General features: G+C 38.3%; 1 protein-coding gene across 4 annotated transcripts in view; it reads left to right on the top strand.

Moving 5' to 3' along the window:
• CFAP99 (cilia and flagella associated protein 99) overlaps positions 1 to 26031 on the top strand; it is a 57615-nt gene that overhangs the window by 27944 nt on the left and 3640 nt on the right. For all 4 annotated transcript variants that reach the window (XM_035325697.1, XM_035325700.1, XM_035325698.1 and 1 more), the window contains 8 exons: positions 2131 to 2211; positions 4400 to 4465; positions 5428 to 5487; positions 7877 to 7965; positions 10001 to 10205; positions 11913 to 12054; positions 13234 to 13385; positions 18405 to 18610. In XM_035325697.1, the coding sequence (XP_035181588.1) occupies positions 2131 to 2211; positions 4400 to 4465; positions 5428 to 5487; positions 7877 to 7965; positions 10001 to 10205; positions 11913 to 12054; positions 13234 to 13385; positions 18405 to 18610 (1001 nt within the window). The remainder of the gene's footprint in view (positions 1 to 2130; positions 2212 to 4399; positions 4466 to 5427; positions 5488 to 7876; positions 7966 to 10000; positions 10206 to 11912; positions 12055 to 13233; positions 13386 to 18404; positions 18611 to 26031) is intronic.

The following is a 26031-nucleotide window of genomic DNA, read 5'->3' as shown; positions in this document are numbered from 1 at the left end:
CTTACTATTTCAGCTGACTTTAAGAGTGGACTTGCTTGATTATTTAAAATAATTAAAAGGCCAATACAGATTATTTTGTTTACAAAACTACAGATCAAACAACATATTTACCTTTATGATTTTGTTTTGTATAAAAACAAGCTCTTAATACAACAAGCACTGCATTAACCTGTCCTTGTCTATCTTAACAGTAATTTTAAAAAAATACAATTCTGATCACTACCAAAGTTCAAAGTACTTATTCATCATTTTGCATATTTCCCCCTCACACCTTATCCTGAAATTTATTTTCTCTTGTCGTTGTTGAATTGCCACATCTCAGCCAATATAAGGTCTTGCTGATCTATTGCTGGAATTTGCAATTTGCTTGTGATAGAGTGATAGATTCATCCTCCTCTGGCAACTGCACGCTCTTTATTGTTATAAAGGGTAATTGCAGTGTTGTCTTTCTGTCTGTCTGGTGGGTACTCATCGCCACAGTATATGAGGGCTAAATTACAAGGCTAGGATCACTTTTGAAACATCTTATTGAAACATCTTATTGAAAAGTCGCCTCCTTAAATTACTTGGAATAAGCACAGAAGTTTCTGCAGAGAGATCTTCAGCTCACACTGGCAGACGAGTACAGTTTTGTAGGTAAAGCACATGACTAGGAAGAACATTGAAAGAAACTGATACTCACTGCTCTACAACCCTCTGCAAATTCTCTGGGCTTTAATTTCTCCATCCATAAAAGCATAATAATAATAATAATAATAATAGATACTGCTGGGAAGTACTTTCAGTTCTAGTTCACTTAAAAAGCTCACAAAAATACTTAAGCAGTCTCACTCATGCATTTAGTTGCTAGCCTTTTCTATCAGTGCATTTGTTTTTCCTGTAGATAATGATGTCAAATAGCAAAGGCAGTAGACAACACATGGATTTTTCAAAGCATGGCTCTTTCTACAGTCCAGTAAAGCTAGTTAGGATCCCCTCAGTTCCCTGACCTGACTTCCAGAATGATACAGATTATAGATTTTTCCCAGTAACTCTTGAATTAATTCTGTATCTTCTAATGGAGGTAGAACATTTTTAGCAAGATAAATATGTAAGCAGATGCCCCATGAGCTGGTGGACTATCTCATCCACACAAGAAGGAGACGTCCAGTCTTTCTCCAGATTCTGCTTCTGTACAAAATGTATTGCTTACACAAATACCAAAATGCCCCAGAAGCCTAAGCCTAGTTCAAAACGATGCAGTCCTGTTTCCCCCTTCTGCCTAGTTTATTGTTGAGACATAGGACAGCCAGACTATAAGTCTTTTTGGTCATTTTAGCTGTAGCACTTTCTGACATGTGAATGCTTTCCCAAATTTTTGACTAGTGCTGGGAGGGTCCTCGCAGTCCTCTACCTCCAAACATTTAATCTACATCTCCAATGATATCCCTTTACAAGCACATTGGGGCAGCCACAGTATACCAAAGAGAAGGTCCATTTTGCCTGGTGTTTTTTCTCCAGTTGTGGCCAAACACAGATGCCTAGGAGGAGCACAGGGATAAGACGAGCATAGTTATTGCTTTCTCCAACAACCTTTGCAGCTTCCAAACATTTCATCTCAAAGACTTCCTCAGTTACAATGCAGTGCCTGGGTGTTTAATAACCCTCAAAGTATTTTTCTTCCCCAAACTTCTTTGGACCCTCTGCAAACTTGTTGACACACACTGTGCCAAAGAGCTCCGCCACTTAACTTCATACAGCTACCCTATCTGGCTGTCAGTACTGGGAAGCTGAAATTTATGAGACGCCAAACAGAACTTTTCCCCTTCTGGCAACTTCTTTTCCCCTTCATTGGGCCTATGGTGTTTATTATTCCTTTAGCTTTTCTTGTACTAGTTTCAGGTTATTCTTTCTTTTTGGCCCTTTGTCCAGGGCTTATATTACACTGCACAGGTCTGAAAAGCCTGGGTGGTCCAGCTAATTGGAATCTGCCCATGGCTTCTATGTTGGCACTGATAGAAAAGAATCAATATTTTAAAAATAACTGCAGCTGTTTTACAGTAAAGGTGAATGTGGTGTTTTTCCTGCAAGAATATATCACTTTGAATGTTTTATATCCCATACTGTGGATATTATTGCCTTTTCATTTAGGTTCCTCCAAGTACCTACAAGCCTCCAAAGGAAAAAAAGCAACTAGAGGAAATCAAAACAAAAAATCGACAAAAAGCAGAAGTAAGTGTATTAAGTTCCTGTTCCAGTGTTTTCTTTCTTCTAAACTCTCTGTTCTGCAATTTGTACCAGTTTTCACAAATCTAAGAACCCTATCTGAAACATACTTGCTTCTGTAGCTAATAGGTCACAGCTCTTTCTCTAAAGTCATGAGGTCTGTATTCTCTATTCTGTTCTATCACCCTTGGCCCATCTTCTTTATTTTATTATCAATTTATTAAGATCCACCTTTTATTATTAAGGTCACCTTATATTCACAAGAATTACATGAGGGATTATGCAAGTAACTATGTAAGATAGCAGAAACGCAATTACTTTATTCTCTTCACCAGCTTGAAATTGGCTCTTTTACTCCCACAAGACATGTGGATATTTAAGGCATTCACTTAATCAAGGCTTCAAAATATGAAATATGTTCAATATTTTTGTTTGCTTTCTATAGTAACTGCTAAATAACCACATGTCATTGCTGTTTTAAAGTATCAGTAGATTCTGAGTTCTTTTTCATGTGGAATCCATACTCATTCCTTCAGTGGACTGAGAGAATGGGAAGTCATCGGGATCTGTAAAGAAGCAGAGTACATGGTCTGCATGTTAAGAGAGCAAGAAGAAGGAGGGCCTGGTAAGTGCCCTCACAGAAAGACACAAATTTAGTTATTTGAATTGATCCAAACTTTGATATGAAACCTGTTCAATAAGTTAGCTCCTATCATGGTTAAAGAGGACTATTGCCTTCTTCGCCTTGGAAGGGAATTAATTAAATGTCAGTTCCCACTTTCTTTCTTCCTTCCCACTCTGTAATCACCATATCCAACCCAATCACAGCGTGTGATAAAAGGTGTGCTATTTGACTTGTTTTTATCTGCACTCTCCCACCTCCATTCTGAAAATGCCTTACTTTAGCTTTCACTAGCTAGTACAAGACCATTTATCACTGTTCTGGGCTCTTCATGTGTCCTTGTGCATGTCCTTGTGAAAGGGGCATTGGATTCTGTTCCTAAACCATGGTAAAATAGTAAAAACTTTGATGTGTGATAGCTTCCAGGGGGATAAATTTTACATTCCTTTTGCTGGCCCATCACATTGCTTGGTATTTCATTATCAAACAGTACTGCATTATTTTTTATCCTTGTATTATTTCCACATTCTGGAGAAAGCACATTGTATGCTCATTTGTACATACAAACTTTCTAGAAAAACTGGGGAGGAAAAGCAGGATATCACAGTGCCTATATTGTCAAAAATCTATGACAACTGTAAAATCACTTAACTACCAGCCACATTCTTCAGTGGGGAAAATGCGTGAATATAAGGAACAAAAGAAAACCACCACAGAAATCAGAGCTGCAATAACAGCAGTTTTTGTTGCCTTTGGAATGTTATAAAAAGCATCCAAAGCATTCCCAAAGGTCAGTTCCCTACACTGTTTGCTAAACAAGCTGAAATGTTGGGTCCTAAAAGAAATATGCATTAAGAAATGCCATTTGTCCTAGCATTCTCACAATAGCTATAGACGGCATTATAAGTACTGTGTCTGAGCAGCTTTAAAAGGGAGGAACCCATACTCAGTATCGTTATGGAAGTGGTGACATTATGGACAGCTGACCACCACAAAGATATTGGAAAATCGAGTCTGTGTTTCACAGATTTGATTAAAGATTGCTGTTTACAATCAAAAAGAAATATCCAGAAACAGGAGATGTGGCTGCCTGAACTTTCCCCTTTCAAATGACAGCATTACTGTTACGGATGTGCCGCTGGAGCAACCCTTGGTGCTCAGATCTGATTTAACAGAAGAACAAAGCCATCATTTATTAGCTATATGTAAACAGTTACTAGCTAGAGTACTGATGTGCCATAGATGATTATGAGGCTTTTAAGTAGAAGTCAAAAGAGCAACATCGTTAACGTGGGCAGACCTAGCAAAGGGCCTGATGCCCTGTGCAAAGGATACAGCCAGGTAGAGCTGTGTAGACAGTTAAGACTTGCCTACAACAAGTCTTTCATCGGGAATGAAAATTCTTATAAATGCTACGTCCAGGCTTCATTAATTGGAAACAAATTAGTATACTGATCTGTGCTGCAGGTGTTTGTCTTGATTTTGTTTTGTTTTGTTTTGTTTTCCAATAGGAAACTCTTATTAGAGAATTTAAATGTACCATACTCCTTAAGTTAATTGCTTTAATTCTAGGATCTGCTTCTGAAAGCAAATACTAACCAGTTCAAGTGTGCAACCACGAATCCAGAAAAGGGAGAGGTATGCTACAAAATACTTTATTACCTAAAAATGACACAGTATGAAGATGAAAAATGGCTGAGATGTATAAAGATATTGAAAAGTATTTGAAATTTTTTGGTTATTTATCACACAACTTGCAGTTGTGTGGACAGTTCACCTTTCTATTATTTTCAGATTATACAACATACTAACATTTGCTTCTTTGCATCCATAGTGCACAATCCCCTTTTCTTCTGGTCCTGCTTTATTATTCTGCTAATTCTGAGACCATGAGCTTTCCTATGATACTACAACAAGTCTCCAAACCAGCAACATTCCTCTAAACCCACATATTATTTTTCCATTAACTTTTAAGGTCATGGAGCAGCCAAGCTGAGGCAGTAACACTCCCATTCATACAGAATTCTTGCTTTGGTTGATTCCCCATTTGCAACTCTGTCACCAAACTACATATTCATCATGTCTGCCTATTCTATTCCCTGTGTTCATCCCCATAATATCCAGACACATTCACATCAGTAATACCATAAAATAAAATTAATAACCATTGCTAGAATTCTACCACTTTAATGTATTTTTTAAATATCCTCTGGCACTGTATTTTGTCTTTCCAGTATCTGTTTCAGTTAAGAGCTGAATACATTCATGATCTATACATAGAATTCAATAGTCAAATGAAACATCACTGCTTTGGGTATAATTTTAGTCAGGAAAGGTTATGGAAATCACAGAATCTTTGCAATAACTTTTTATTTGCAACCACATTTGTATGGTTTTCTGATAAGAAATATTTCCACTGCATCGGTTGCATATAGCAAGTTTTTGAGGATATAACAATCGCAAAATATATACCATGATCACCGTTGTTACTGTAGATGATTATTCAAGAGTGATTTTCAGTAAAGATCTAATATTCTTCTGCTGAGTATTTGGAATTCTCACTCTGAAATGAAAAAATGTATTTTTGGTTTGAACTGCAGAACACACACAACGGTATGAAGAGTATGCCAGCATTCCGGGCGCAAAAGATCCAAAAAAAGGTGAGTAACATTTCAGATCCCATTGCTAGATGTCCTTGAACACTTTGGAGCAAAAGAACACAAGTTGTGTGGGAATGCGAGCTCTACTGGAATCCAAGGTTTTACACCAGGTTCTGTGGGCAGGAAAATGGGATGGATTGGGTCTCTGGTTATAAAGGTCTATGGACCTTTAACAATCCACAAGGAAGTGGTCAGGGAGCAACAAGAGTGTGGCTACTCCAGGAGGGAGGACAAACTGTGAGCCAAGGGTAATAAAAGCACAGGCAGTGCCCTCACCAAGCAGGACACAGGCTACAGTATCTGAACAGGTCAAGGCTGGTGATAGTGACTGGCTCTGCTGACAGCCAGTCATCCTTAGACAAAGCAAGGTCCAGGGTGAACCCAGGAATTCCAGTCAGGAGACACCACTACAGCATCAACCCCGGTCCGTGCTGAAAGTCCAGCAAGGACAGCAGGAGACAGAACTGGAGAAACAAGGAGCAGAATTACATCCAGCATAGCAGAAAAGCAATGACACCCAGACCTGAGCATAACTGGGACTCCTGGACCAGTGGACAAAGGGTACTAGGTGAGGCCAGTCAGGGCAATTATCTCCTGGTGGTTTCCCTCAGCACAGGTAAGTTGTCTGCAGCTGCACAATGAAATACTGCTTCAACAATGTTTTTGATTCCAATGGAGAAGTTTTTATTTAAAATGGTAAGGATTAAGAACAGCCCACAGGGAAACAAGAATTATGCATCCACAGTTTAAGAACTCAGCACAGGGACAGAAGAATCTTATATCCATAAATCACTGTTTCAAAATGAGATTCTAAAGAAGGAAGAGCAATGATTCCAGTTAATAAATGTCTGATATGCAATATACAATCTGTCTGGATGTTTGTCGTGTGTCCTTTAGACACATAGGTCACAAAATGCACTGTACTGATTGTTTCTCCACTAGGATTTCCAAGGGTCGGAGAACTGTAAATATGGAAAATGGTCTGTTCACCGTTAATGGTACAAAACTTGAAAACTCAAGTTGCTCTCTCTGCAATAATTATGCTACAGATAATGTTTGCTCTTACATCATTCAATCTGGCACCTTTCATTTGTTTCAAGTTCATATCCAGAATAATTTAATGTGGAAACTGTGTTTGTATTGTGACCTCAAATACCTTGTGAGAAGGTCTACCTACTCTTTAAAACAGTCTTTAAATACATTGTTTGGGGTTCTTGTCCTAAATTCTTTGAGTTATCATCATTTTGCCAAGATATGGGCAGGTAATTAATTTTTGTCCATTAAAATGGACAACTCCATTCCAACTCTCAACTTGGAAAGCTCAGTAATTCTACTTACTGAATTTCTAGGTTTCAGATGAAGCATAAAATATCCCTTTGCTTTTCCAGTTAGCCTATATGTTTCAGGAGACTGCAGAACATATTTGTACATACAATATTTGCTTTAGTGATTCTGTGCATCTGTTTCTCATCTACTCATTAAGTTATTAATTTGGAGTTTAAATAGATATTTGGATTCTAAGCGACTTGTGTGGACTTAGGTCAAATGTGTTGTGACTAAACTTTGTCTTCTGCAAGAATGATCCCAGTTCTTATCCCACCTGCGCTGCTTTGCCTTGGTTCTGATCAGTTCTAATTATATACATCAGCAAAGATGTTATATTTTGTCATCTGAACAGTCTACATGTTCAAGGAGCATATTAACTGAAAGAGAGATCGTTCCCTTCCTCGTGCAGTATTTATAGGTTATCTAGAAGTTAGTCCTAAGGCAGTACTCTGGAATACTACAGAGCAGCCACAGGATCTGGTCCAACTTGTGCCATGAAGACTGAGAGTCACTGAGAACTTTGCTGCCTCTGTCTAGCAAATGGATATGGCAATTGGTAATACCAGCTGTCTTAGAAATATTATGAAGTTAAAACAGTGATTATTTGCAAAAAACTTTTGAGACCTTTGTATGAAAGGTACTGCTTATGCTTTACTTTAATGTTTTTGGCTAACTTGTTTCCCCTCAGAGATAGGCACTCAAAATATTTAACTTTGGAAGCAGTTTATTTTCTTTGTTCAACCCAGATGGAATCCATGCACACTATGTATATGAGCACTGAACAAATGAAAGGAAGTGAACACATTCCAAGGGATTTGATATGGTCCAAGAGTGATTACAAATTTATAATCCACTTGGGGGACTTTGCTGATTTCTTAAGCAGCTTGAGTGGTTTATGAACAGCATGCAATTTCATTGTGAATGTCAGATTAATGCTAGATGAATGCTTTAAGCAAAATTTATGCTGTCTTAGGTCGATTTATTTAACCCATTGAAATGTTTTTATACTCTGTTTTATGGTTTACATTACTAACGATAGTATATACATTCCCTTTCTTGACAGATTGACAATATACCTATTAAATTAAATGCAGCAGCTATTTTAAGGGAGGGTGCCCTCTATCAGCGGAAAATGGAACAGGAGCTCAAGAGGTACAATCAAGCATCTTTCTCAGTTTTTCACATCCCTTGATACAGAATAATTAACCACATGAAAATAACTAAATAAACTCCAAGTAAAGTAATATAAGGGATCTGTTGTAAGATATTAGGAAGCTATTCTATAAATATTGCTGACAAAGAGAAAAGTAGTCTAAAATGAATGTCTACATTAAAGTCATTTTGCCATAGATGCTGTACAGTTGTGACTGTGTTCTGATTTCACACTCTGGGTAGTGTCTACTTGTAAAGTCCAATAGGGATCACTTGCTATATTTATTCCAATTCTCCAGAATAAATAATGTCCCAAATGCACATTTACCTCTGTCCATTATAAAAGAAGCATATGTATTACGCCAAATCATTTCATATACCTTCATTTTCTTTGACAGTTTCTGGGGAACTAAATGTCAGATTAGACAGTTGAACTTGTTTATCCGTATATAAAAATACCTGTCCATTTCTATCACAGTGAGCTGTCATGGAGAACTAAGAGTGTGCTGCTCCACCAGGCAAATGAGCCAGGAGCTGAGAGTGACAGCAAGGCATGTAAGGACAACATCCTTACAGCAATACAAGGGTGGGCACACACATACCTGCAACATAGCTTAGGCAAGGACAATGGCTGTTAGCATGAACTGAAATGCAGCTCCCAGGAAGAAAGTCCACATACATAAGAATTTTCATAGCTCTTCCTCACACAGCTCTTTTCACTGCAGTCTGATCCAGTGGTGTACAGCTGCACCACAACAGAGCTGCCTTTGAACACAGAAAACTAAATCCTAGGAGTGGGGAACAAAAGGTTGTGGGTCCTTTTGGTGCTCTTAGGGCTCTGACATAAAGAAGCCTGACTAAGTGGCATAGATTTTCAGCTGATATTAATTAGGGAAAGATTGACTTCTGAATGTGCACTGCAGATTGTATTCTGTAACTAGAAATATAGAACATTTTCAATAATAATTTTAACAAAGATAAAACTTACACCATTGTCATCTTGATTTAGTATTATTACTAATCCACCAAACTTAGCAGGCTAAGAACTAAATGTTATTAGCATTTTAAATCCTGGAATGACTGCCTAAAGTTGGATTTAGTTTTTAGATCTAGCAAATTTTGATATATGGATCAGGATTTTAGCAGTAAGATATTACACATCACTCAGGTTGTGCTACCTCCTATCATTAACAGCTGTGTATGCATATTGAGTTTTTTTTATACAATTAGACATGATACTGTTCACTCTGTCTGGCAGAATTTTATTCCACTCAGTAAGGGAAGAGATTTTCCCCTCAACATAACGCTGTTTTATATTCATGAGATGTAATCTTCAGCTGCATTTAACAAACAACACATACGTATATATGCATTGGGGAGCAACAGTAAGGCACAACTCACTGCATTTTTGTGTCTCTGCCCAAATTCTTGGCTCATTCAATTCTCTGCTGCTGGACTTTGAGGGGCCTGCTGCAGGGCTTTGCTATGCTCCTCTCTCAACCAAGCACAAAAAATAAGAACGTGGTTTTGCTTAATAACTGAATACTTCTTTGCCTCATTACATGTTACAGAATTATTTAATTGACAAAATACAAAACAAATAGAATTAAGCAGAAAAAGATTTTAGTTCTTTATGTTGAAGTGGCCAAGAAGACTGCCAAAGAGAAAAGTTTCTTGTTCTTTCTCTAAGCAAAGTAATCCTCAGAGAAAATGTACATACCTTTGGTCTGATTCTTCTTGCTCCTTGTGAGAATACATATATAAATAAAGTTAGCCCTCTCCTGGGGCTTTACTGCTCTGAAAATTTTCACACCCTCATGCACTTTTTTCCTGCCCAGCTTTCCCAGGCTTTCTTCATAGTAGGAACTCGTCTTAGACTGGAATTAAAATGCATCTGTGAAGTGACTTAGCAACAACCATCTTTTTTCTCTGCAGAGATCAAACACTCTATGTCAGAACAAACTGATAGAAATGTTTTACAAACCAAGGCAGAGACAGATCCCTACTATGGTATACTCTTCTTTCACTCTTGCAGAATTGAAAACTTGCTACGAGGGGCTGGAGACCCATCTGAATTCTTGGAATGGCAAAAACAGATGCGTGGTAAAGATCTGGAGGAGCAACTGGCTGAAACAGAGTGTAGGAGGCTTCAAGGGAAACTAAGTCATGAAGAGGCAGTTCTAGCCCATCAGAATGTAACTCAAGAAAATAAGAAGAAAGCTGATCTAATGAGAGAAGAGGTAATACATATAGTGTTGGTCAAATTTTGCTTGCATTAAATCAGTGCAAAACTTACCCTGGATGATACCTCTTACAATCAGGTATAAAAATTCTGTACAATGTCTTTACTCACTGGATTCTGCACACAATGGAAAAATACTGCTATAGCTTCCAGGCACAACAATGCTTATACATCTAAGTATTTTTCAAAGTTTTTGATTTGACCAGTAGCACTTCTGAGTTCAGTTGAACAGTTTAAAGCATTTTACCCTATATTCATGTCATTGTGAATATTCTTTCTGTACAGATACTGAGATATTAAGCACTGTTTGCAAAGAAATCACCAATACATGACTAATATCATTATCTTGTTAAAATGAGAGCCACAAATATAGAAGAATTTGTTTTCTTCAACTGATATAATTCAATTTACTTCATATTGTCTGACATGCCTGGATCTCTCTTAGGGGAAAATTCAGACAGGGAACCCTCCTTAGATCTACATACATGGAAAACTGAGTACGTATGCCAAGAAGTACCTCTCCACACGTTTTGCAATCTGGCAAATCACATTTTTCCCAAAACATTGCTTGATCTTTTCATTTTTTCCCAAACTCACATTATATTTCTCCAGTGCTTTTCCTATAAACAAAGCAAATTATCAAGAAATCATCAATACTATAGACTTAATATTTTTAATAGTCACTATCACACATGGTGTCCACTGCTTTTCTTGTCTCTTAGCCTGGTTTGTTGCTATGCCCCATAGGCTGGCCAGTACTTTTCTCTTGGCCACCTCTCACAGATGTCTCAGTAGTGTCTTAGCAACTTACGATTGGGCCACAAAGATTTTCATAAAGGCTATAATAGAAAAGGGAAATATGCTTAATGTGGTCCTTTTCTGTTCTTTACAAAAATCTTTGAACCTTTTTTGGCATTATGTCTATCTAGACACTCTGTAGCAAGAACTTGAAGTGAGCCCTAACATGTACAACTGTGCATAGTGTGGTTGGTCACACCCATTCCAAAATGATTGTAACTATTATATTCACCTTGATTTCAGGGCATGTATGTTTTATTTTTAACAGAAATATCCCAAACCATATCTGGGAATGTGCAAATCAGACTTACTGTAACCTGACCAATTCCTGGCAGCTCCCTTCACTTTCCAACAGATGCCAGCAGGGCACTTCCTATCCATGACCAACAGCTGTCATGGTGACCTCCCTCCTTCTTTTGAAACTCTAGTCTTCCATCTAAAACAGAAAATACAGAAAAGGATGTTAGAAAATTGTTTTCTGCTTCCTTTTTGTTTTGTCTGGCAAAGAAAGGAATGTGGTCACTAAAAGTGGACCTTCTGTATGTTACAGATGTACAGCTCATAGAAGATCCTGCAGGCATACTGTCTGTGTATTAAACTGGCACTCTTTTTGGTATTTCAAAACCAGATCCAAATATGGCTTTTTTTATCTACTTTTAGAAACATATGGGAGAAAATCCTGGGAAATAGCAGTACAAATGTTATGGAGGGCTGTGGTGCGAAACTAAAAGGTACAGAGGGAAGCATTAAAACTGGCTCTCTATGTTGTCCCCAGCCAAAGTCCTTTGCTACTTTTGTGTATGATGTAGTCCTATGAATCCATTTGTCTTTGCACTGTTTCAATGATTTGAGGCTCTCAGATCACTAGTTATCAGTAATTTTATTAACCTGTTTGTCTGGGATTTAGAAAGCAGAGCTGATGCACCAGTATGCAGAGAAACGTCTCCAGGAACAGAAAGAAATGAGAGAGCTGGTGGAGCAGGTCGTGGAAGGTCACAAGAATGCAAAGCAAGCAAAACTAAAGCTTCAAAAATACAAACAGCAGATAGGTATTTACATATTGCCAGAAATATATATATATATATATATGATGCCAAATGTCTCCAGATTATTTTAGTGGGGTACTTACAATTTCTACTGAAAGGAAAGGGAAGCTGAGGCAAATACCCAGCATATACATTCCCAGAAATGTAAGAATGTGAATGCCAGTAGCAAGTTTGTAATGGGTAGATCAGAAATTCTAAGCTACTGCTCATGGGAATTACTCTTTGTTTAAAAGGGAAAAATACAGCACTAATGTTCTGCAACTGGTTTCCCTTCCATCTAAAAGCAGCATATGTGAAATGACTGTACATTTTGTCAAATCAAGTTTTGAAGCTCAGCTTCTTGTGATTCATACCATTAAGAGAGGATTTGCCTAGCAACCACTCTGAAAAAATCATAGCTCAAGATTATTGTCTTCTCCAGAGAAGACAGTCTGGAAAAGAAGATTGTAGCTGAGGAAAGAAAAGACATCTCCCAGAAGGGAGGTATCACAAGGGAGAAGGATGTAGCACCTCCGAGACAGACCACTCATTAGAATGAAGAGAAATGATGTTACTCATCCTCCATAATTCTTACAGAAAATTCTTCAGTTAATGCATCACCGAATGAAGTCCAGGCAGAAGGCCATTCTGACTGGCATGTCTGTACATATTTGAATACAGTACCATCTTAACATCTGGTGTAGAAATGGGCTACCTCTGTGCATATTTTAGTGAGTAGAAGACTTCTCTCTGCTTATCTTACTCCATACTTCTATTTGAGGGGGCAGAGAGTGTTAGCCAGTCTAAAATGGTCTAGCAAAGCCTACCAACCTTTGTAATTCAATGGTTTCTAGGATATATATCGCCTGAAAAACTATGAATGTTTGATACTGTATCATATCCTTTTATTAAATAATGAAACAGTATACATTAATTAGAGCAGAAATTAGGATGCAATAATTCAAGTGTCTATTTTATGTATGTATACAATATGCTTCTGTGTTGAATAGAATGATAGATACTGGAGGTGGGAAGTACTCATTTGTTTCTCTAATCATTCCTCCCACCAATGACAGATTGTTCCCTCAAGTACCTTTAGATCCGTATTATTATCGTTATCACAAATGCGTATGAATTTTCCTCCAGATGGACTACTTGTTAAAATATGCAATCAGCTAACAGAGATTAGTTCTTTTCTTTCAGTTCAGGAAGTTTGTGAAGAAAATCGAGAACTTCTTCGGCTAGCATTAGAAGAAGAGGAGGAGAAGCTTCGGAAAAGATGTGAATTAATTCAACAAATACGAGCCATTGAATCTTTACCAAGCCTTAAACACAAGTTTGTTGATTTAACTGAGGTAAGCCCAAAAGGAAGAACTACTGTTTTTATATAAATGCATACTGTATGTGCTTCACATGTTCAGAGGAATTGTGTACCGATATATCTCAGCCTGAATGTGTAGTGTTTACAAAGTGTGTAGTGATTACAAAGTGTGCACCTGTTACACCTTCAAAAAGTCACAGATTTGTCAGTCCTCAGTAAGGACTGACACAAAAACAAAGTGTGAACTGATGTACTGTTTTTCATATTGTTGTGGTGATAGCCATGGTAATTGGCAAAATTAATTTCCTGTGCTTTCAAAACTGTCAACATTCAGGTATACACAAGAGATTGTCTAGAGAACCCAAAACCTGCTGTTCTGTTACATACGTACTGTGCAAATGCCTTTTCTGTGTGGGGTTAAGTCCACAGTAAATGTGTCCCAAACTTCTTGGACTTACTACTGATACACAACAACTAATATGCCTGACACTGGGCTTGGCAATGGGCACTTTTGCAGAATTTCCAGACTTAGTCAGCATCTAGAAATCTGTTATCCTACCACTAAACCAGAAGCAGAGAAGCTAAAAGATACTGTTATATTTTTCACACCCAAATTAAAAAGAATAACATAAAATAATATAAAACGATCCCACCAATTTTAAATATAACCATTTTGTTTTTTTTCTTCCTTTTTTTAAAGTAGTATTCAAATGAAGATAACAAATTCAAACCCACCCACAGCTAGTCTGCAGAGACCATACAGAAGGAACAGGTCTTCCATCCATGGGGCTGTTCCAACAGTCTATATGATGCTTTGGTTTTATCTCCTGCTCCTCTGAAGAGAACTGAGATATTCACTGATTCTAAAGCTACCTGCTGTATTTGCAGGCTCCAGATAAAGCACCCATCTCATTTATCAGAGTTTAGAACACATTTAATCTTAAGTGTGAAATAAGTGAACAATAATAAAACCAACTCCCCAGATGTCAAATCCTCCTTTACTTTCTTTGGCTTCTCCACCTTTCCAGCAAAGAATGCAATTCTCTTTTTTCAAACCCAGACTCACGCCAGCCATTCATGGAGAAGTAATACTGAAACCTGATCAAAAAAAAAAAAAAAAAAAGGGAGAAAATTGAGAGAAATAAGTGAAGAGTACAAATAATTATTTTACCCCACAGATAATGTAAGCTGTCTGCATGGAAATACCAGAAGGGTTCTCCAATCTATAGGTCTTTTACTGCTCCAGATAGAGCTTCGCATTTTATCATCCCTAAATAGAGCCCTTAGCGCATGGTCTCACTGCACAGTTATTACCCAGATGATTCAGTCACAAGATGTAGGCTGCAAAGTCATAAGACGTAGGCTGCAAAGACACAACAGTATAATGTAGTTGGATGTGGAAATGTCATTACTTCTTCAATCACAATGGTAAAGTGGTGCAGGTTCTCATTCAGGCAAGTGAAGGTGATTGGAATGTCAGTACTTTTTTATTTGTGAACCTAGTTCATTTCATTGCCACTTACAGTGGCTGTCAACCCCTGACATAGATCTTCCGCTGGAATCGTGTTTGATTCTAAGTACAGATATGGCTTTAAGTGCATTTTCCCATCCAGCTCATATCAAAAGACAGCAGAAAAACATAACAGGTTTCAAGTCATACATGAAAAACTCATTTGAAATCAAGCTTATGCTATTTGTAAGGTTACTGTAGTGTAAGGTTGCTGGAAATGGGGTGGCCATACAGGTCGTATTGCAAGCGTAAGAGAGTCAACCTGAGTGATATCTCAGCTTATTTCACAGTTCCCTTATACTCACTATTGCAGTGGTTCTCAAGAGTCGTTTAGCATTCTCTTGGTGATAGCTTGCCCTATTTTTCTCTTTCTACAAAAGGCTTTTTCAGGCTCAATGAAATTAAGTATATGTCCATAAAATTCACACTCATTCTCACAATTTTTAAAGTACCCAGTTCTTAACTTGATAGCGCTTCAGTTGCCTAAGTATCAGCATTATCTACTGCACAAGTATAGAACCTTTCTTATTTTAGGAACCACTTCACTGAATATTTTTGAAATGCACACACTCAAAGTATTCACCTCTACCATTCTGTGCTGCTAGGAAATTCTCTTTCCTGGGCCTTTTTAGCGTCTGCTTGCCATGCTCACACACAACCACTGGGATGTATGCTTTGTTGTAAAACATTTTCCTTTCACTTTCTGTGAATACATCTTGGTGGTCATTGATTAGCTTAAATTAGAGGCAAGGTATTATAGCATTTGCCATTTGCAAATTCACCCTAAATTGAAATCTGAGAAGGAGATAAATGATCATTGACTGTTTCAGTAACCTATGGTGGTACATGTTTATGAAAAAGATGCAAAAAGAAAACTGTTTAATATTGAACTCTTCTATCAGTCTTCTTCTGATGCTACTGGTGACCAATGCTTATTTAGGTCATGTTAAGTAAACATGAGGAGTGTGGAAGCAGAAACCACTGAACCAAAACTGAAGAGTCAAGCTTTAGGTGAAAAAACAGTGAGGTGATGTTCTCTTCCTACTTGCTCAACTTTTGAAGCTTTAGAAAGAGGAGCTGTGGGGACCAAAATGGTAGGAGAGACTCTTTGAAATGTTGGAGGAGTCCCCAGGGATGGCTGCCCAAGGCACGTTCTCCTTCACTGTTGAGCTTGTATCATCAGGCTCTCCAGACTAACTCAATACTGAGCCCACTTAAGCACTACTGCTGTAGCAGCAGGTAATTAAGCCTGGTTCTTTGTCTTACTTGGTGTTTTTCTTCCCACTGCCATTACTGTTTTCTTCATCTGTCTCGTCTTTCACCCTGATTCATAGACCTGCTGCTCTGAACAGCCACAAAACGCTCAGTGAAGGAAGGGTTCCTGACTAGGCTGCTTAGATGACATACCAGGCCAGAGAAGAGGGACTGGGACCATGTCAGTTCTTGCAGCCAAACAGACAATCACAGCATCTGTCTTTGACAGAGCATCCTTCTCTTTTCCTGTGTTTTTTTTTGTTGTTGTTGTTGTTGCTGTTCTTTTCTTCCTTCACATTCTGTTTTGTGAAAAGCCCGAAAGCAGAAAGGTAAAATGGTGTTCTGTCAACAAGCAACTAAGTATTCAGTACAAGGGCTTTTTTTCTGCTAAAAAGGATTGTTAGAAAACGCAAAGGCACTTTAACTGAATAATTTCCTTTAAAATGATTGCATTGATTTTTACTTACATAGATTTATCATTACTACTTAATTTCAGTCTTATAAACACAATTTAGAGGAGTGGTTGTTCTTTTGTATTGCCCTCCCCTAGTTCAGCCTGTCCAAACTTATTTTATTAATTTATTAATTTATTAATTTTCTGGCCCTAGTTCTATGGAACTAAGTAGACCAAAGCCTTTGTGATTAAAATCTTAATGATTATATCACTCTTAATTTTATACAACTCTATCTGGTAAGCATCCTGACTTCCTGCACCAATCTTATGCATTCCATTACAACATGCCATGGTACCAGATATGTACCAAAGGTGTTGTACTGGGTCTGGCTGGGATGTTAACTTTCCCTGCATTGAGAGCAGTTGTGGTGTTCAGCTGCCTAGCACGGTAGAACCACCACAGATGTGTTCCAAAACTAGGTTGATAGACAAAAGAACGTTAGTTGGTGTGAAAGGGATGAAATTTTGCAAAGAAAGCTGCAGAGAGGCTCAATATTCATGCAGGTTTGTGCAACTTTTCCCTATATGCAGGTGTATATATGTGTAGACAGAGGGAAAGGGAGAGTTTATGTAAGAACAAGGGCTGAAAACTTGAAGTATGTACAAAACTGTTTAGAAATGATCTGTCTTCAGATGCAATCTAAGGTGCAGAAGTCTCTCATTATATCTCAGAATCAGGCTCATCACTCTGTCGTGATTTTGGCTGGGATAGAGTTCATTTTCTTCCTAGCAGCTGGTATGAGGCTGTGTTTTGGATTTAGGAAGATAATAATGCTGACAGCACACTGATGTTTTAGGTGTTGCAGCATGGTGCTTACACTAAGTCAAGGCCTTTTCAGCTTTTCACACTGCCCTGCCAGAGTGGGCTAGGGGTGCACCAGGAGCTGGGAGGGGACAGAACCACCACAGCTGACCCAAAGTGGCCAAGGGGATGTCCCATACTGTAGGACATCATGCTGAACAATAAAACTGCAGGGGTTCTGGCCGGGGTTCGGGGGTCACAGTTTGGGGATAGGATAGGCATCAATCAGTGGGGTGCTGAGCAATTCCACTGCACATCACTTGCTTTGTATGTTCTTCTATCATTATTATTTCTACTGTTTTCCCTTCCTTTTCTGTCCTATTAAACTGCCTAATTATCTCAGCCCATGAGTTTTATCTTATTTCCAATTCTCTCCCCCATCCCACTGGGGGTAAGTGAGAGAACAACTGTGTGGTGCTGAGCTGCTTGCTGGGTTAAACCACAACACATTCTCCTTGCGAAGTGGATTTTAAAAAGCTTTCATTAAACATTTGTCTTTGAATACTTTAAATTTGGGCATTTTTGTGAATTTCCTGTGTACAAAGTGTTTTTTATCCCTTGTCTTTCCAGATAAAAATAGTAGATGCCATCATAGATCAAATCTGTAACTTGGAAATAGATAGATACAAAAAAAAAATGTGTATTTTTGAGTGTAAGGACAGTTCTAGTTTTACAAACTTAGAAAATACATACTTTTACACATTTCAAAACCTGTAAAGTCTAACTAAAACTAAAAGATAGGTCAGCTACTTTTCTTCTGGACAGCAAATGTGTTTATGTTTAATCTACACTATATTTCAGTGCTTTCTCATGAAATGTTTTGTGAGCCTTGTGTTCTTGCACATATAAAAATCAGCTCTACACCTCAAAAACAGCTTGTAAATTACAGTTAGGTTAGAGCCATGCCTGTCTTTTTCGAAGTCAAAACATGTTCAGCATGATTTGGAACACAATCAAAATATTCTGGTGTTAGTCATTTACTCTCCCCTTGCCATTTATTGTGTTATTTAAACCTATATTTCATATTTCCTAGACTGGTGGCCATGGTTTAATTTGTGAAATGTCAATAGTGGAACTACGTGAACGCCTCGCTCTACTCAGGGAAGCACAGAAGGCAGCAGAGGAAGAGAAGAGAGACCAGATAATTCATGAAAAACAAGCTAAGGAACAACTTCTTCTGGATAAACTGGACCAGATTTCCGTGTTCAGAGCAGAACTTGGACGAGCGGCTGCATTAAAGTCAGTATAAAACAGCATATGACATTTAACACATGGCAACTTTGTTAATATTTTGCCAGCCCCTTCAGAATTTAAAAAAAGGGGGGTGGGGGGGACAAAATACCGCCCTTTTATGAAGCAGTGTGACTTCTGTCAAAGATTACACTGGGATCAGGATTTCCAGTTTATTCTTGAAAATACTTTGCATCAAATGTAACAAATCTTTGTTATCAGTTTGAGTTTGTGGTTGAAGACGCTCTATAGGCTAGTGTTGACAGCATTGCCTCAGGATTGGGAGCCAAAATCATATCTTGTGAAAGATTCTCTGCCTTTCCTCTGCTCCTTTTCAGTTAATCAGAACTAATTTGATTTTATTAAAATCATTCTAACTTGCTACTAAAAGTGGTTTCTCATTTTCATCTAAACCAATACACCAGGGCTATAGTCTTCTTCCTTGAATTTCATTTGTTATGTAAAAGAGCAGGCTTTATTTTGGAAATTAAAGATATTTTAGGAAGGAGATTTTCTGATAATAATAATAAATTATAAATTAAATAAATTATAGCAGTAGATCAAAGAGAAAAATCTTTGCTTACAGGCTCTCTGATCAAATTTTGTATTCATTATTCATATTTATTATTCATTATCATATTTATTATTCATTGTCATAAAGGATCCATAACCATCATAGATGGTTACATATGCAGAAGACAGGTCCCTTCCACAAAGAATTTAAAATCTAAGTTGAAACTATTGGCAAATAAATCTGAGCAAGAAGAAAGCCTGTGTAAAAGTATAAAATACGGCACACCTCCTGATCTTATGCCATTTTTAATGCATCTTGACTATTTGCCATTTTTTTGCAAGTTTTCTTTCATGCTTTTTCTTTTGTGAGTTAGACAGTTTAGTCCTTGTCTTGCCATATTTATCCTGCAAGCAGGTGTTTGGGCTGGCATTTTGAAGACATATTCTATCAGGCTAAAAGCATGCGTCTTTAGACATGTCTTAAATTTGTGTTTATCACTTAGATACTGAAGGTGGCTTCGTAAGAGTTCAATTCATGTTATTGGTTTATCTTCCAGTTCTAAATCCCAATCACAGCAGGCAGTATTGATGTATTCATTCAAATAGTTTTCACTGCTCCCAGCTGTGCTTTGGTTTGCTGCTGACAGTTAATCTCCAAAGAGCGAGGTTTTACAGTGTCAGTACTCGGGAGCATAGTTTAATGAGTTTAATGAATCAATAACTGCAGCTCCAGTGGATTGACTGCATAGATCAGTGAACGTCTCTTCCTATAGCATCTATAAAGAGAACACTAAGACTAAAGGACCTGAAATGCAGTTAGAACTGGAAATAAATTCCCATAGTCACTGCACCATGCCTGTATGAATTTAAGAAACGTTTGGACTGTGCACTAAGTCACATGGTCTAAACTTTTGGGTAGACCTGTGCGGTGCAAGGAGTTGGACTTGATGATCCTTATGGGTCCCTTCCAACTTGGAATATTCTATGATTCTATGATTCTATGATCCCTAAACATTCAGTGTTGTGAAAGCCTGTGGGAGCATTTCAAGTCATCCTTTTCCACCAGAGATTCAAACTAGGCATTAAGAACTTGTGTACCTTATAAAATGTGTTTCTTCAAGTGAGCACTCTAATAATCATTTGTTACGGTAGATACACAGTTTGTGCATGTTGCATAGTGCTGGGTTTCTTTAATATAGACTCTTTGCCTTAATTCAAATCTAAAACTCTTCTGATCCTGAAAAAATCGATTCTTGAATGCGAAGGTAACTTTGATTCACTTTTTGTCCTGACATATTTGAAATGTTATTTAAAACAGACCACCATGCCAAAGATGGTAGAATCTAAATGAAGTTAAACACTGAGTTTGCAAGCTTCTATTCGGACTCATGATAAGGAATACAGGAATATACTTTATTTTAATGGAGTCCTGTTTGCTCTCGAAATAAAGCAAACATAAAGCTTCATTATAGATGTTGCAAGACATTTTCTTTCATGTCTCATAGCTTGGGAGCATCTACTGTGAAAAGGCATCATCAAAGCATACTAGAAATGTTGTTCTTCAGGAATGTATTTAATGCATTATCATCCAGAATGCAAATCTGTGGTGGTGTTAATATGCAGCATGCTGGCCTGTTTATGAGTGCTAGACACTTTGCTGCAGCTTTTGTTTTTCTCTAAACAAACTATAGACTTCGTGTGTTAAACCTGATTTACAGATCCGGACTCCTGAAATTTCTATCAAGTCAATGTGAGTGATTAGTGGTTTGGATTGTATTGATATACTGCACAGAAGATGTAAAGAGCAAATCATTTTGTTTACAGAATTAAATCATAATTACAGGGATAGAATAGCAAATCTTACCAATGGTGCTCATAAGATATCGCTGTGCATCAACAAAAAATTACACGTTATATCTTCAATTGTGTTATGTTGAAGGCTCCTGCTAATCAGCTAAAGTATGATGGCTAAGCTTTTCCAAACAAATGTGCTTTAGTTAGTGTCAGCTGGAGTTTAATTGGGTCCCTACCAAGCAGGTTCCTTTCAATATCATTTACAAACAGACATACATCAACACAAAAGAAGCACATTGAGCAAGCATATAATGAACTATATTAAACAAAATAGGAAACGGAACATGAAAAATTACAGAGACATCAGCCTTTAATAGACTGCAAGCCATGACATCCATCACAGTAGTCGCTTTGTGAGTGTCTGCAGAACACTTAAGAATCAATTCAGTATGTACATAGGACGTCCCTTTAATTGCTAGAATTTCACACAGTTTGAAGATCAGCACTGGCATATGAAGTGGACAAACATTGGAGTTCTCAGCTTTCAAACATGAACACCAAAAGATTTATGGCCATTTGACTACATGCTAATGTACTGTGGGTATGTGCCTGTATGCTTCAGATACAATAGTCTTTCACTCTAGTGAGGCTACATCTATATTGCAGGCAATTAAAGTCAGTAAGAATCAAGCAACAGATAAAATCAGTTGGCGCTGAGGCTCCCTCCATCCACATTATCTGTGGCTTGATGGTTTTGCTTTGGTTTAGATTTAGCCTGTTCTTGGGGCTGCATGCTCTCCCCATTCATGTGGTTTAAAGCTGTCTAGAGGAAAGCTATCTCACAAAACTTCTCATACTCAATTCCTGGCTCCCCTGAAAGCCCCTCTAGGAACCACCACACTGTTTTATTGTCTCGCACTTTGTAGTGTCTCACACAGATGACAGTAGCACATCCGTGCACCCTCCCAGCCACTGCCACATATGTAAGGTACACAGAAGCCAGCCGGGCACGATGGTGCCTTCTGCCCAAGCCTCCTCCCCTGTCCAAGGCAGGGCAACATCTAGATGAAGGCCGCAGCTGCTGCCCCAGGGTGACAATCTGAACTAACACTAGGTCTGACTTAGGGGCCAAGGCCTTCTGGGTGAGGAGGAGAGAATGGAGCCCCATCCTCCAAAGCCTGTAAGGCACCCAGACTGCACAGCCCCCAGCTGAGGGAGGGGGCAGGCAGCACATGGGGTTGGAAAGATGTGATAGAGGAATGCCTGCCATGCTACCCCAGTCTGTGGCTATTGTTTCAGGTCTTCAAAACATAGCCTAGAACACTGAAAAAAGGCTGAATGATTAGCAATATGAGGGACCTTGGTTTGGTATTTCATAATATTTGTGATTTCATCAATTTCACAAATTTTGTAAGCATTTAGGCTGCTGTATGTGATTGCAGTAGGGAAGTAAGATTTGTTTTCTCAATCCCTGCTGCTGGTAATCAGTTCTTCGCTAGCTTTGAAACAGTAGGAAGAAATTCATCAGCAGTGATGGATCAGCAGCATAAATATCTGAAAGGAGGCTGTAAAAAGACGGAGCCAGGGTCTTAGCGGTACCCAGTGTCAGGACAAGAGGCAATGGGCACAAAATGAAACACAGGAGGTGCCATCTGAACCTGATCAGGAAGCTCTTCTGTGCTGTGTGGGGGACAGACATTGCCCAGAGAGGTTGTGGAGTCCCCTCCTTGGAGAGCTTCAGCAGCCACCTGGATGTGGTCCTGGGCAGCCCTGTCTGAACAGGACTGGAGCAGGCGGACTCCAGAGGTCCCTGCCTGCCTCCACCACTCTGCAGTTCTGTGGGTGAACATTGATTATACAGCTTGATAATCTTTATTTCAGCTGAGGAAAACAGAGTAACAGCCACTTCCCCACCTGAAAAGAGGTGCTTAGCAAGTTAATTGTTTTGGAAGAGAGCCAGGATTCGAATGCTGAAATCCCTCACATTAGTACAAAACAGTAATCAATCTGGCAATAGAGTATGCTTAAATATGAAAATAATGGCTCCCTTAACAGTGAGCTGTTAACAGATACATTCATTTTCCTCATTGCAATAACTAAGATTATATAGTGCAGGACAGATAAAAGACAAAGTAGTGTGAAGTACAGACAGCCCTAGTCACTGAGACCAAAAGAATGAGGAAATAGCAAAAAAAATATTGTTTATTGCAATATGAGGCAACCATACTTCTTTAAGTTTCCTTCTGCTTTTAAAAATATACTTAGGTTTGTTGCACAACACAAGACTATTTGTAAGGTGAGCACATAAAAACAGTCCTACATGCTGAAGTGATATTTTGGTGCCTAGAATGGTCAAGTAGCCATTTGTACTCCATCTGCTGCTAGTATTGAGTCAGTTAAGAACTGTCATGCATCTGTCTCATGGTTTCAACGCACGTCTGGAGTTTGAGAATGTAAATGAAGACACTGTTTGGATTTCAGGAGGAATCCTCTGGGCAAATCTACAGACTCCCCATTTTTTAAACACAGCTGGGATGACCCAACCTGGCTTTTCCAAGGGCTTTCATCTCATACAGGAAAAACCTTTAGCGCTGAGTTGCTTCTTCAGTTATAGGCCAGATGACCTTTTGGACCTAGAGTCCATTTGGCCAGATGCTAAAATTGCAGGGCAGATAAATAATTACAAGGGATATGTAAATAAGAAGAACCTGAACTGCCAAATTCCATGACAAGATTGTAAAATGTGAAGTAAAAAAAATACTTTTTTAATTCTTTATGTTGTTTAAGGAAATCGCTGAGAGAATGAGTATGGGATGTGAACTTCAGTTTACAAAGCCTGGAATATTTTTTTTTTAAGTAGAAAAGACACATTTTACCTATCACTGATGGAATTTTGTTTTGTTTTGTTTTGTTTTTTAATCCATATTCTGTTGAATCTCTCATTCATTCCTTACCCTCCTCTTTTAAGTAGTTTATACATACACCCCACACTACTACAAACTTCCTTGGGCACATACAAGAATCTCATCTCATTCCTTACCACTCAAAGGTAATTTCTGACAAGGTCTCTAAGCAAAAACTAGAGTTCATTAAACCATTTCAAATACATATGGACATTAAAAGGATTGCATTTTTTTTTCAAAGTCTTTAGCAGGGAAATATATATATAATATATATTATTTATGGCAGATTCACAAAGGGGCAGAAGACTCTTGTCTGAGACCAAAAGAAAAGACATAAATTCTCTCTTGGACCAAAGATTTGACAATACCTTTTAGGAACCAAGACCATTCTTAAAGACTGCTTTTTATTCAAGTTGTTTATTCAATATTCAATACCAATAGCTGATAAATATAATAATAATAATAATAATAATAATAATAATAATAATAAATAAGGATCTCTGTATAGGTTTCCCATAAATTACCAGATAATTTCCTATTGAATCTGGAGAGGATTCTTCTAGCCATGTACTGTCCCATTCTGAGTGACTATTACCTTGCTTCCCCCATCATATGGGGAAACAGAAATTGTGTGAGATTTTACTGTCTTGAGTCCTAAAAGGTATTAACAGGCCATGATAGAAAAACAGAACTTCCTTCCCTCTCTGACTTTCCCTTAGGATGTGCTGTGGCATCTGAAAATGTATGGGACTGGCTGCTTTTTGGAATAGTGTAGAGGGCTGGCACACGCCTTCATGCTGAAGAGGGCTGAATATCAGTCTGATGATAACCAACTATTCACAATGTTAATTCATAAGCAGCTGCTGCTGTTGCTCCATGATGTTAAACCTCTTGCTGTTTTTCCCGTAGTGGTATTTACAAGAATCTGGATTTGCATGTAATGAAAGGTTTTGTTGCTTATTCCCACTGACAATATTTAATCATCAAGTGTTTACATAAAAACCTTATTGTTATATTCTGCTATATCCCTTGGAATGCAACGCCTCATTACAATGCAAGGAGAAATATCCTGTGTTCTCAGATTAAATGATTGTACATAATTTTTAGACTTACAGATCAGTGTTAAGGATTAATCTCAGTGTCACAGAGTGTGTCACTGTATCAGGGAAGGTATGGAAGTGTTATCCCATCCAGACAGCAAGACGCAAACAGCACAGTTCAGGAAGTATCTCAGGAAAGCAACTGGAAATGAGAAACCAAGCTAAACTGTGCCCCTTTTTTAGAGTTCACAGTCACATTTCAGGATGTGTCATGAGTCAAGCCTCCCCTTCATCCTGTTCCTGAGGATCTGGGGAACCGTAGAGCAGAATGGCTGCTCTGATGAATACCTGCTATTACGAGTATTTTCCTAGTAGCAAGGATGAAGCTAACAAGGCAGACAAAGACATCTCTCCCAAGATGAAAGAAGTGTTTGCATCCCTGGAATCTTGATACAGAACTTTTTTAAAGCAAACTGGTGGCTCTAGCTTCAGAAGGAAAACCTCTTCCTTCATCCCCTTCCTCCAGCTCCTTGAGAACCACAGCATGGTTCAGGCTGGAAGGGACATTTGGAGGTCATAACAAGAGTGTGCCTTACCCTTATAAGCTTATATACTCATATGCCCAAGCGATGATGAAACAGTTCTGTTGTAAAACATTCTAGGGGGCAACCTGTCAGTGAAATTAGTCCTGCCACTCACAGAGCAGCAATTCCAGTATGGGCTGAACATGGCCCCAGTGCACTCCGCTCCTGGTTGTTCAGAATCCTGTTGAGGTTTCCCATAATAGCAATTGTAATGTTGTACTACTACAGTATAAAAGGACCTTGGAGAAAACTACCCTTGCCAGCTGAGAGAAGACATCAGATCTAACCTGGTGATATATGATGTATGTTCCTTGCTGGGTCTGACACTTCCTTTAGCACTGGATTTGGCCAGAGAATGACAACTGCTCATGGCATAACGTAATGCTACAGCTTGGTGATACTCGGCCAAATCCAAGGGCAATGTAAAAAAGAGAAAGCTGGATGTAAGTAAGTCACAGTGCAAGGTGGCACAACTTACATGAGAAATTGTGAGTAGGTTGTACCAGCTGGGTGAAAGTAAGCAAAAACAGATAAAATGTAACAACGGACTGAAAAGTAACTATAATAGAAGGAGAAAAAAAAGAAAAAAAAAAAAA

The sequence above is a fragment of the Oxyura jamaicensis genome, chromosome 4 (assembly GCF_011077185.1).
Source record: "Oxyura jamaicensis isolate SHBP4307 breed ruddy duck chromosome 4, BPBGC_Ojam_1.0, whole genome shotgun sequence".
NCBI classification, from domain to species: Eukaryota; Metazoa; Chordata; class Aves; order Anseriformes; family Anatidae; genus Oxyura; species Oxyura jamaicensis.
Note: the sequence above shows the minus strand (reverse complement) of the source record. Positions and strands in the feature narration are given on the sequence as shown.